This window comes from Lissotriton vulgaris, chromosome 3_1 (assembly GCF_964263255.1).
Source record: "Lissotriton vulgaris chromosome 3_1, aLisVul1.2, whole genome shotgun sequence".
Lineage (NCBI taxonomy): Eukaryota > Metazoa > Chordata > Amphibia > Caudata > Salamandridae > Lissotriton > Lissotriton vulgaris.
The window spans coordinates 1,941,044,111-1,941,057,407 of NC_141689.1; the positions used below are offsets into that span (position 1 = coordinate 1,941,044,111).

The following is a 13,297-nucleotide window of genomic DNA, read 5'->3' on the forward strand; positions in this document are numbered from 1 at the left end:
GTGGTGGGTGGGAGACGTGCCCATGCAGCAGTTACCAAGTGCATGCCTTTCTGTGTTGTGTTTAGGGATATGATTCCAGGCAGCAGCCAACATTGCTGCTGATGCCTCTCAGTCTGTGAAAGTCTGCCCAACATGTGGCACAGAGAATGCCCATACTGTCTCCCCCTAGTAAATATTTCCTTGCTGGGATGAGTCTTGGCATAAGAGCGCACATTTCCATCTCTTTGTCTGCCTGCTCATTACCTGGGTACTGATCTTGCAGACCTGACCTGGTCACCCATTGACCACTGCCTGCAGCTCATTTCGATAACTCACCTTCTACCTGTTGCAGCCCCTACAGGATCACCCATCCACTCTATGTTACAGCCCAGGCTATCATCATCAGCCTACTTTTGCTACTTCAATGTGTTCTTTCCATTTTCCCTGTGTATAGAAGTCAATCCCAAACTGGGGGGGCCCACAAATACTACTTGGTCTGGGCTTCACAAATGCTGATCTCAAGTAACTAAAAGGAAACAATGCTTTTAAAATTCTTAAATACATTAATGATAAATAATACCATATAAGCAGAGGCTTACCTTGGTAAATTGAAGGTAAAAATATGGATCGTCTTCTACAATAAGTAAGTCATATTCTCTTGCAATCTAAAAAAAGAGAGCAAAACTAATGTAAACTTTTGCATGAAAGTTTTAGTAAAATAATAAAGTGAATGACTATGATTAGGTCAAATGCACCTTTTTAGCATGCTGTTTGTTTCTGCAAATATGTCCCACACGTATTATAATCAAACTTATGGAAATATATTCATGATGTTTATTCCTTTCTGCTGAGCATATCACTGCTATCCGTTATTAACAAATAGAATTTCCAGACAACTAATGATTGCATGTTTCAATCCGTTCTCTCTCCATTTCATATTGTTTTTTTATGCTCATATTCAACAGGCTTCATTTAACGTCTTATACAAATCGTACCTAGTAGGCCAGGGGTTAAAGAGGACCTTCATGACAGTGATACCAAGACAATGCGTAAGACTTCAGCACACGTTCTAACAAATGTTGATGTGAGGCGAATGGCTTTCACTTGCTGCTGCATTGCTTGTGCTTACTATATATTTACAGTGGCCTTGGTGACAGAAACAGCAGTCTTGCAATTCAGACGAAACAAAGGCCCATTGTTGTGAATCAGGTATGAGAGTCGCTGTAGTATTGAAGAAAGGACGCTCCAAGCCAGGTAGTTTACCACGTAGAATAATTTAAGTGGTAAATTAGATACACACAGCCTGATTCATGAAAGACCCGTTTTGCGAGTCTCTAATAGCGATTCATAAGGAATCGCTATTACAGGCTCGCAAAACGGGATTCATGTAGGAATATCCCAAAAAATGCGATTCCTAATTATTCCTTATTTGCGATTAGCAAATTGCTAATCGCAAATAAGGAATAACTCCCCATTCATTCCTATGTAGCGATTTTTGCATTTGGGATGATGAATCCCGAATGCAAAAATTGCACTCGCAAAGGGCCAGATTCTCAGAATCTGGCCCTTTGCGAGCGCATATATGATTGATGAATCAGGCTTACTGACAGGTAAAGTCAGAGTCTTTGTAGGAGCCCCACCAGGAGCAGCTTCACTGCTGCTCAGCCCTTCATCCAACTGATTCACACACGGACACATTCCAAACACTAACATTCCATAAAACAGTCATTCTGGCTGAGCAGCAGCATACTACATATCTCCCCCCTTTACAACGCAAAGGAAAGAAGTTTTAAAAGGCATCTAAAAGATCCAAGAAAATAAAAGAATGTAATATAGTGAATGGTACAATGAAAGAAGGCGTGAAAATGAAATATGGAAATAGCAAGCAGAGGAAGTAAAGTGGATAGGAAGTGAGAGAAAAGAAAAGTACAAGTACTATCACACCATCTTCCTTTCCACAGAAACACAAAAAATAAATACATAACCATACAACAGACTTAAGAGGAAACCAAGTACTAAGACCATGTATGCTGGCCAGGCAAACAAGGAAGTACGCACAGGGTGTTACAAAGAAATTAGAAAAATGAAATGACAAAATAAGTACAGATAACAGTGACAGCCGAAGACAGAAAAAGAAATGAAGGCTGTCCTTCACACAAGCAGTATACAGTAGTGGTATTAAATACAGTAAATAAAGAAACATGTGTTATGCTCACAAAGAAGGAAAGGGTGGAAATGGAAAGGTGAGCTACACTACAGAACTTCCCCAAAGCATGTTGGGTGAAAAGTGTGAGAGATACCCACACAGTGTAAAATGTGTGGAGAAAGACCACACCGTGTAAAATGTGTGGTGAAATACCACACCGTGTCAAATGTGTGGAGAAAGACCACACCGTGTAAAATGTGTGGAGCAAGACCACACTGTGTAAAATGTGCAAATGTGGTTGTACCACATGAAACAATTTGTAAAATGCACAGATGTGATAATACCACATGAAACAAAGTTTAAAATGCGCAGATGTGGTTGTACCACATGAAACAAAGTTTAAAATGCGCAATGTAGATGTGGGGACACACCACATAGAGAAGATGTTGGGACGCACCACATGAAACAGTAAAATCTCCCTCAAAGCATGTTGGGAAGAAAGGGACCATACGTAATAAAATAGGATACATTTAAAGCTAAAAAGCTTGGTGTGGCTCAAAGTGCACAGTAGAATGCATTTGCATTTCTAAGGGACCACACGTAATAAAATAGGATACATTTAGAGCTTAAAAACTTGGTGTGGCTGAAAGTGCACAGTAGAATGTATTTTCTTTTTTTTTCTTTTTAAACAGTAGAATGCATTACCCCACTTTATAATATGAAGAACATTGAAGAACTACCCCCTGATAGTTTTTTAAAATATGACACAGTAAAATGCAATTTACAGTAGGGTAGGTGAGGCATGTAAAATAATTATGACTGTAAAGATGTCATTACATTTTTAACTTTAGATATGCCTGTACACATATCATGAAATGCTTATTTTAAAATGACTGTAAAAATTATGTCATATAGCTTAAGTGAAGTACATAGAAATTATCTGGTGATAGCATCTTAAAAGAAGAAAACTGATGCTGATGGAGGCAACAAAGGTAAACACTTGCTGGAAACTTTAGGCGGAGTTGAGTTTCACGTAGAGGAGTAGAATTAGAGTATCTGCATTTTCAGTCTCTAAATCGCATTGTTGCGTGCTAGGATATCAGTGGAAATTCCATTGCGTCCGACATCCCGAGGCTGCTGGCCTTGTAGAGAGGCACAATCAGACACTGAAAACTCGTCTTGCTAAAATATGTAAAGAGAAAGGGGTTGACTGGATAGTCGCCCTGCCAGTTGCACTATTCTATATGAGAATGGTCCCACATTCGAGATCAGGACTATCCCCGTATGAGGTGGTCTTTGGCCGGCCACCAAATATGTGGGGGACGCCCATGCCTAAGAAAATAACCGATGTTGACTGTAATATGCTGACAGATTACCTTGCCTCCTTGATGTCTGCACTCCAATCATGTCGTTCACAGGTTGCTGCAGCCTTTCCCGACAACACTGATGTGAAGCCACACGATGTCCATCCCGGAGATACTGTCCTGATACGCAATTTCGACAGGAGGAGTCCGCTGGAGCCCCGTTGGCAGGAGCCGAAGCTCGTCCTTCTGACCACGAGGACTGCAATCAAGGTTGAGGGCCGTAAGGGGTGGATCCATACGAGTCATATTAAAAAATGTAATGAACTATTGCCAGAGACTGACTCTTCCACCCCCTCAAAGGACTGCCCAGATTCTAGTGACTCTAAACTTCTCATGGTAGAGAAAACTCCGCAAGAGGAGTATAAATTAAAGTTGCGGTCTAGCAAGTCAGACAGTTTAATTGTTTAAGTCCTCCCCTAGGTGAATCGGTTAAATAGTTTCTGACATGTATCCCCTAGACCCCAATAGAGAGAGAGATAGAGAGAAACAGATCAAGAAGCAACGATATTGCAAATCTCTCAAAAGTTACTGTATTGTTACCTTATGGATTATGTTTTCTTTAAGTCTCACTATTATTGTCACAAGTGTAATTTTGCATATCTATTTTCCTATTGCTACACGTGCACATTCTTCTTCTAATAACACTGCCGAGCATTCTTTCAGTGAGTTACCCCCTCATGAGTTGTCTTACCGACTTGCGCTGCGCAACAATACATTCATTAGTATGTTACATCACTCTCATCAGACCAGCAACGCTACAAATTGTTGGATATGTGGCCGACTCCCTCCCTACCAGAAATACAGGGGAGTTCTGCCCCTTTTCCCGTACCCGTTCACACACAATGGTTCATGTGGAGCCTGGTTTAGTTTGATTAATTCCTTAGATTCAAATTCCGTAGTTTTTCAGGGTAACTGGGTATGGGGAAACCTGAATACAGTTTTGCATAGAATATGTTATCCTGACAAAGAGGGACTTCCCAAAAGGACAGGGACTGATCTAGAAAATGAAGTATATGGATTAGGAAATTTTACACTTAACCTCATGATTCTGAATGTTGAATCCGAAACCGAGCCAGACTTGCCCACTATGTCAGTACTACCAGTCAAAGGTGAATTATGTGTCAGAAAGAATGGTTCCGTACACCTGGGTCATAGTAAATGTACTACTGTGGTCGAATTTAGTGATAAGGGCAAGTCCACATTTAAAGCTACACGTCATTCCTATTTCATTTGTGGTCAGACAGCATACATACGTTTGCCACTAGATTGGGATGGTACCTGTTACATTGGATTCTTACTGCCACCTGTTTTCCTAGCTCCACCTGATTATCATAGAAATTCCCGTCTAGTTCACAGACCAAAAAGAGATCTCCCAATTGTCGACTATACTGAGACAGCATGGGAACAGTACACAGATTTCAATAAAGGTTTCTTTCCCTATTTAGGAGCTATTTTTAATAGTAAGTCTATCCGTCACTTGACCAGAACTCTCGAAGCAGTAGTAAAAGAGACTACTTCCGCCCTAGGTAACTTGACTGAGGAACAGTCTGCTATGAGACTTGTCGTTCTTCAAAATCGTCTTGTTATTGACGTCATACTAGCCGATCGAGGAGGAGCCTGTAAGGTCCTCGGGTCAGCTTGCTGTGTTTTCATTCCAGATAATGCTCCGTCCGTATATAAGGCTATTACACGTCTCCATAAGATAGCTAGTCAGATACATCAGAACCCAGGCACCTGGACTTGGTCCGGTTGGCTCTGGACTACTATTTCAGCTTGGGGATGGAAAATACTGTCACTCCTTGGAACAATACTACTTATAGTATTCAGTTGCTGTCTATGTTTACAATGTGGGCCAGCGATTTGCGGCTTGTGCGCCACATCCTGCACTCCCCATTCAAGTCAACGTACTAAAACCCATTTGAAAAAGGATGAGCAGATGATGCTAACTACACAGATAAATGGATTAATGAAGATTGATGTATCATGAAGGGTCCGTAGGGAACAAGGAGGGAATGAGGAAATATAAATTTTATGGTCAAGAAATGTTCCCTAACGTGTACCCCACCGTCTCCATGTACGAGCTTAAAGTGCATGTAACTTCCCTCCTGTGCCAGCTATGAAAACGCAAATACATTTGCGTCCAACGTTAACATGTCCTCTTTCAGATCCACCCTGAATGGGTCGGATATTCCGTTCCTAAGTATGCCTTGCCACCGTCTTTGTATGGTGCACTTTCACGTATTTCTGGCTCTGTGCGAGCTAGGCCCTGTTTTCTGTCATCGAGCCTCTTTTCAAAGTCATCTCTGCCTCCTGAAACTGCAACGTGGGATGCCCCCCCGTGAACTCTGTCCTACTTCCTTCGAGGCGAACGGAGCCTGGCTCGGCCTGCTTGCCTGCCAAAGACAGTATTTTACCTTCACATTATCAGCATAGCCAAGCTCAGCTTCCCGAAAACACATTCCAGTCCAGCAGAATAGATAAACAACCCCTCAGCTGCAGAGTAAAGGGCCCGGCCTTTCTGTCTCCATGCAAGTAATTCATAGCTCCCGTTAACATGGTAGGCCCATGGCCCCCTCGCTTTACACTCAGACACGTAGGCACATATGCACGCATTCATAGTCAAGTGTAGGATAGCCTCTGCCCAAGAGACCTTTTCCTTCTAGATAATGTGGTTCCCAAACATCAGATATCAGATATGATATAGGAACGAGTTGATCTGACATGCCAGACTTCTGTCTCTTTCCTCTAGTGTAAATGTCAAGTCCCCTGCACCCTCCAGCTTCACGTCAATCACCCGTCATGCAGCTGCGCGCGCATCGAGACCTCAGATTTCTGCTGACATTGCAAGATTCTGCTATGTACCCACCCACTTGTGACACTTTTTATGATGTTTCTAGCACACACCTCTGTGTTCACGCCTAGTTCACGCCTTCTGATTACGTATTGCTAACACGTGTGTGTTCTTATCTCACTTCTCTCAGCTGTTACGCCTTCTGTATTGGTTAACATTATGTGCTTTAAGTATAAAAGTTATGTATTGTCAATAAAGTATGCTCTATCCCTTCCTGAACCCCAGTGGTGACAGGAACCCGATATCCGGTTCGAGAACCATTCCTTTTTAAGGAGTAAAACCCCTAAGAACTCTAACACCACGGACTCTGCGTCTTTCTTTCCGATTGAGTTATTTTTTTATAAGTACTTACCTGCATAGAAATTAGGACGGTAATTAAATATTTACCACACGTATACTATGTTCTCACCCGTACAGAAACAATAACTTTTAGAAGCTTTTCCGACACACAGCGTTCCCATGAACTCTGAATTCGGCCTTCAGTTTTGATCAACAAAAACTGCCAAGAGCTTTGGAAATCTATTCTTTGAATTGGACAATTTTTCTAATATTGACCCCTTTTTTGGCACAAACAATTCTTTGCTTAACGTAAAAACTATTCTTAGAGAACAGAAGCTTCACACTTCTATTTCTAAACACATCTAGAGACATAACAATACTACACCAGCCTCTAGCACACATGTTATTACAATGCATTTTTATGTGATGATTTATCTCGCATTTCTTCTGTCAGAGAAACTTCATGTGTAATTCTTTATGCATAATCGTTCAATGATTTCATATGCAATAATTTTTTGAATGATTTCTATGCTTTTAAAAAAAAAAAAAACGTACAGTACCTAAATCCATGTATTACAAGTACGCCTATTTCGAATGCATTTATGTATTTTGGGGTGGGCAATGTTACACATGCATCTAATTGCTTTAGTTTTAGTAATTTTGATGGACATTAACCCGTGGAGTGGGTGTTGCGTGTTTATCTAGGTTCCTGATCGATACTGTGACCTTATGCCCCTATTCGGCTATAAACCCATTTATTCCCTATATTGGCATAACCGTTCAAGTGCGATTTTCTGAAAAGTCATCTCTGGCCTCACACGAACAGAGCCACATTCCAGCATAGTTCTCTCTGCCACTTCCTTTGCGACAATTAGTGCAATGACAGAGCAGAAGTCACTATCTGATATTCCTAGATTAACACTCCGAGTTCTTCAACAAGATAAAAACTCCGCAAACCTGGAAATCCCCGCTTGCTGTGTTTTGATTAGTAATGGAACTCTAATGAGCAACTGATAACTATCACTTCCTAGTGACATCTTTAATTGACGTCTTATGTCCAGCAAACTTGCGTCAAACCCGGCACCTGTCAGGTATAAATATTACCAACGTTGCCTTAAGCAAAGAGAGCTACTGTTGCTGATGCCAGCTGCCTGCAAGACCACGTGTTGGTAAATCTAGCACTCTGTCGCTGCAGCCTGCTATCCTGTGGTGGTGAAGCTGCTGATACCATTATCGCCGCTAAAGCGCGAACTATGGTGCAGTACGCTTAAGGAGCTGAACAGCCGTCCCTCTGCGAAGACATCCAGCAGATTCCAGCTGCCCGCGGACGCTGTCCCCCCTCCTTCCTCGACGCGCTGAAGAGAAGCCGCTGCCTTTCTCGTGCAGAGAAATCCAGTCCCGGCGCTTCCGGTTTACCCTCGCGGGTGACTGGGATATCGAGAGAGACCCCTGAAGGAGATACCAATCCTCCATCATTCTATTCAGAGGTATGGTGTTGACTAAACCCTTAGACGAGAATTCTTGAAACAAACCTTGGCAAAACCAACTTAACTTAAGCTACTTACTTACTCCCCTTTTCACGTGTTAGGCTTAGGTCAGGCACACTGAGTTAGCCTTAGTTAGAAGCACCAGTTGAGTATGTTAGCCTAATGTATATATGACTGTATATATGTTTTATTACTTTTAACCATTGTATGGCTAAGAAACCATATCAATGCTTTTACAGTTCTATTTCGCAATACTTATCTTACTGTACGTACTTTTTATAATAACAATTATTGCAATTGTGGCAATACATTTCTCTTGTACGAGAAGAAAGACTGTTCAATAAATGTTAACCCTTTATTGACAAACGCCCGTCTCTCTATTCTCTACATCTCGTGAAAGTAAACTGCACTAGACTGACTGAGTGAAATACATGTCTATTGTTTCACACGACCCTAGAGATTGACTCTTGATCTGAGGAGCAAAGTTGTCATGTTGCACGGTTGTTGGAAAGCTGAATCCCTTCTTGTCTGTGCCAAGGAAGCTGATCACTTCCTATGCAGAGAAGAAAGTTTCCAGTGACCTCTGAGCTAGTTGGTAACACAACCCAATTAAGTTTAGCATAGTCAGTGGAGGCTTGGAATATCCGCAGTTCCACGTCGATACTACTGTTTATGTTATTCCAATGCGCAGGGCCTAGTGGGAAACTAGGAACTACACTACAGCATGAGCATATTATTTCCTTATTGAAGTGCAAACATGAAAAATAACCATTAGGTGGCACTGTTAGACAGCACAGTCGACGTGATGTTGAAAGTTCCCAAAGAAGACAGCCTAAAAGGAAATCCGTGTGAGGAGTCAGCCAGTTAAAAAAAACAAATAAAACAGTACCTGTGGAAAATCTATTAATGCGCACCGATGTACTTGAGAAAAAATCGATGTATGAGTAGAAGGCACACCGGAGGTCCGTGGGAAGCATGGCTGGAAAAGAGTAACCTGCTGGAAGCTGCGCTAGAGATGATAGAGGCACCAATACTAAAATGGCGGCACGCCGGCTTGAGAGATGCCGGGTGGTTCTCTGCATCGCCGTGCTTCTAAGTGTCAAGAAGTGGTAGGAAGGCAGACTCATGTGACAGGGGATGATGACGAGATCGCAATGGCACAGGATTCAGGTGAGGCTGCACGCGCTGTGTACGTGCGCTCGATGCACAGCTCGAGCAAAGTTTTGAAATTGCCAGGGTGGTTTAAGTGCCATGTTGTGAAGGCAAGTATAGACAAATTAAAATAAATAAATAAAATAAATTTCACCGCTTGCCAAGTGGTGTAGAAATTGAGAAACTGTTACTCAGAGAAAGTGTGCCGGGTCACAATAGGTGCTACAGTACACACAAGAGGACATTGACGATCGCTAGGAGAATGGGTTCACCTGCAGTGCAGTTCATCTTGGAACTGTTCCCTACCTTTTAGTCCAATGCTAGGCTTGTACATCGTTAGGCTGTAACAGTCAGCAATGCAGTATATGTTCTTGGGCTGTCACAGCGCAGGAAATGTCGAGATTGAAGCCTTTCGTAGATTGAATTAAGCGTACAGCAGGGAACGTAGGCAGCAAGGCAGGTGGAAACTCGGCAGATACATCAGGAGATGAGGGTGTCGCAGTAGCTGGCAGGCAGACAAGAAGTGGCATGCAGGCAGTAGAAGGGAAAATCAAGCAGAGACTGGCACATCAGGTGTAGAGGGTGACCGGTGGGAGGTGAAATGTGAAGTGAAATGGTCAGCTTAAATATGTAGAGAATTGTTTACCTTGAGCGTGGGCTGCAGGTTTCTACAGCTTCTTGAAGTTGAACGGTGGCTTGATGCTTGAAGTTGGCTATTTCCCAGACTGAAGACCAACACTCATGGTACCAAAATGTAGTATTGAAGAAAGGACGCTCCAAGCCAGGTAGTTTACCATGTAGATTTATTTAAGAGGTAAATTAGATACATAGACAGGTAAAGTCAGAGTCTTAGTAGGAGCCCCACCAGGAGCAGCTTTACTGCTGCTCAGCTCTTCATCTAACTGATTCACGCACGCACACATTCCAAACACTAACATTCCATCAAGCAGTCATTCTGGCTGAGCAGCAGCATACTACAGTCGCCCAACCTTTAAACCTCAGACTAGCTGGTTTACTTGCTAATCTGCTGGATTTAGTGCCTAGAAATAGCACATGAGGGTGCTAATGATAAAAATATATTAACCATGTTAGAATATTTTCTGCTGTTCACATAACTTTTTCACTTTGTACTGCCTTATTCTTTATTTTTTATATGGCTACAGTCCAAATTGTGTGCGTTATATTAGGATTTTAACATAATCATTTAATATTGCATATTCCCTTTCCTAGTGTGTTATTCATTAAAGCAAGAGGATTAGATCTTCTACTAATTGTCCCTGTCGTGTTTCATGGGGTTGATCATTATCAGAAACACAGTTTACACAAACATTGCTCAGTGGGTTGTGTACCGTTTGCAGTCCACTGGTTTGTGATTCGAGTTGGCACATTCAATGAATACTTTTCCAGGGGTCTGCCTCTTCTATGTCTATCTGAGAAGCTTGTACGGCTTAAATTAGGGGTGAGATAATATCTTATAAAGCCAATGTATCTAAATTAAGGAAGATTACTGCTATGGCCCTACAGCGTGATCTATTCAGCAGTTCATAGATACATAATCAACTTTTCTCAGAATGCGAAAAATAGATTGGTGCAAGCCAGACATGTTCTAAAAGCATCATATGATTCTATGACTATTGTGAACCAAAATACATGTTTTCAAAAGTTGTATGAAGATAGCGAGTATGCTGGCAAGTTTCTGGTGTGGTCTCTAAAACAGACAACTAATAATGCTACTATAAAATCAATTTTCGATGACAATAGAAATCAAACAGTAGCCCAAATGGAGCATATCGGGGCTGATTTTCTCTCACATTATAAGAAAGTATATTTGTGCCTATCGTTGCCTTCCTTGGCTTCCATAGATGAATTTCTCAATCATATCAAATCTCAGCGAAGTCCAGCAAGCTCATATATTAGCTCCTGTTGCAGTTGAGGAAGTTCAATAGGTCATGAAGGATTCCCCTAGTGGGAAAGCATATGGCTGTGATGGCTTTCCAGCCGAATTTTACAAGATATTTATGTCTCAACTAATAAAACCTTATTTGAGCTCTTTAATGCAATACTATGAAGAAGTCATTTGCCCAAGTCTTATTCTGAAGCAGCCATAATAAGTTTTATTAAAAAAGATAATCCTCCCGACAATCCAGGACAATATATGCCGATTTGCCTACTTAATTGTTACTATAAACAGTTCACAAAGATTATGGCAGCAATAATAACCATCTCTGCTCAATAAGTGGTCCATAGGGACCAGTCAGGATTTTTGCCAGGGAGAACCATGGCAAGTAATACCAACTTTCTATTCCAGGCAATTGACAACTTTACGAATAAAAAGACAGAAGTAATAATCATTATGAAAGATGCTGAACAAGCTATTGATTTGGTTCCATGGAAAATACTGTTTGCAATTCTTATGAAATTTATTTTCCCACCTACAAGTTGTCAAATTATCAAAGAACTTATATTGCAATGCCGAAGCGAAGATCATAATCAACTCCCAAATGGTAGGTTCACTACAAATTATATGGGGCACTCAACAAGGTTGTCCAATGTCACCAGGGCTCTTTGCATTATTTATAAAGCCTCTCGTCTCTTTATCATGACAAGATCCTGGAGCTCCCAAGCTCAAGCTTTTTGCAGATGACATCATCGTTATATCTGGCTGCAGAGAAACAAAATATCTTGAATATCTTTTAAAAAATATAATCTTTTTTGGATTTGGGGGGATATAAAATTATTCATTCCAAATCTGAGATTTTGCTTTTCAATTGTTCAGACCATATTCTTCCATTTGATATGTGCAGTTGGGTCTGTATGACTGGTTCAATTAGATATTTAGGGGAATATGTGTCCTACGATTCTTCGCAGTTATATCAGCTCAATTACAAATCCACACTCTCCAAGGCTGGAAATCTCTTAAAACAGTGGCAGGCCTTTCCACTCTCTTTGATAGGGAGAATTGCAGTTATAAAAATTATGATTTGAGCTCTTTTTATCTTTTTTAAATTGTATTTATTTATTTATTTGTGTTTTATAGAGCACAAACTTGACTCGCTAGGGTATCAGAGCACTTTACAGGATTCATAGATGTATACAGAGATTTCGAGGGGGTGGGGGATACATTTGGGGTAACCACAAGTAAACTTGGCCCGAAGGGTATCCAAGCGCTTTACAGAATTCCCAAATTGTATACAAGAGAATTAGGGGGGGCTTTAGGGATAAACACAGAAAAGTACATTTTACGAGAAATAGAGTGTCCCAGATCCCAGGGTGGGGTGCCCGGAGTTGCCGGGTGGATGGCAACAGGATAGACCAGATGAGAGGTAGTAGTCGAACGTAAGAGGAAGCCAAATAAGAACGCAGAGGTGATTTCAAGTCAATGTTTAGGAGAGGAATTTTCCCATTAGGAAGGTTTTGGCATCCTTTTTAAAGCGAGTTAGAGATGGAGTTCTTCTAATGGCGGGCGGGAGTGTGTTTACATATTCTTGGTGCATTGTACTTTTTTTTTCCCGCAAGCATGCTGGTTGGAGTTAAAGGTCTCTGGCAGAAATGGAGATTCTGGTTCCTCTGGATATCACAAGTTTCTGGGCAAGAAATGCGGGGGAGTTTGAGTAAAGAGCCTTGTGCGTGATGCATGCCAATTTGAGTTGGATCCTGGCCTCAAGAGGAAGCCAGTTCAGAGCATTCAAGTGTGGAGAAATGTGATCGAATTTCCTTGAGCCTGTTAGTAGTCTGGCGGCCGCATTGAGGCAGGCTTTCAGAGGGACAAGAGAGGTCTTGGGTAAACCTGAGAGGTTAGAGCAGCCTTATTCCAGTCTAGAAATGACAAGAGCCTGGACTGCCATTTGTGGTCGGAAGTTTCGAGGAAATGTTTATGTTCTCTTAGGTAGCTTAGGTGAAATCTGTCTGACTTGGCCATTGAGTTGATGTGGTCATGCATGTTCAAACTGCAGTCAATGGTTATTCCAAGGGATTTGGCAGAGTCCACTATGGTTGGTGGGCAGTTTAAAGCTGTGATCGCCTTGATCCATTCATAAAT

The 13,297-nt window shown here is 41.6% G+C and overlaps 1 protein-coding gene across 2 annotated transcripts in view; it reads right to left on the minus strand.

The window, feature by feature from the left end:
* LOC147728656 (kynurenine/alpha-aminoadipate aminotransferase, mitochondrial-like) overlaps positions 1–13,297 on the minus strand; it is a 486,130-nt gene that overhangs the window by 180,246 nt on the left and 292,587 nt on the right. For both annotated transcript variants that reach the window (XM_086962430.1, XM_086962432.1), the window contains exon 7: positions 579–644. In XM_086962430.1, the coding sequence (XP_086818556.1) occupies positions 579–644 (66 nt within the window). The remainder of the gene's footprint in view (positions 1–578; positions 645–13,297) is intronic.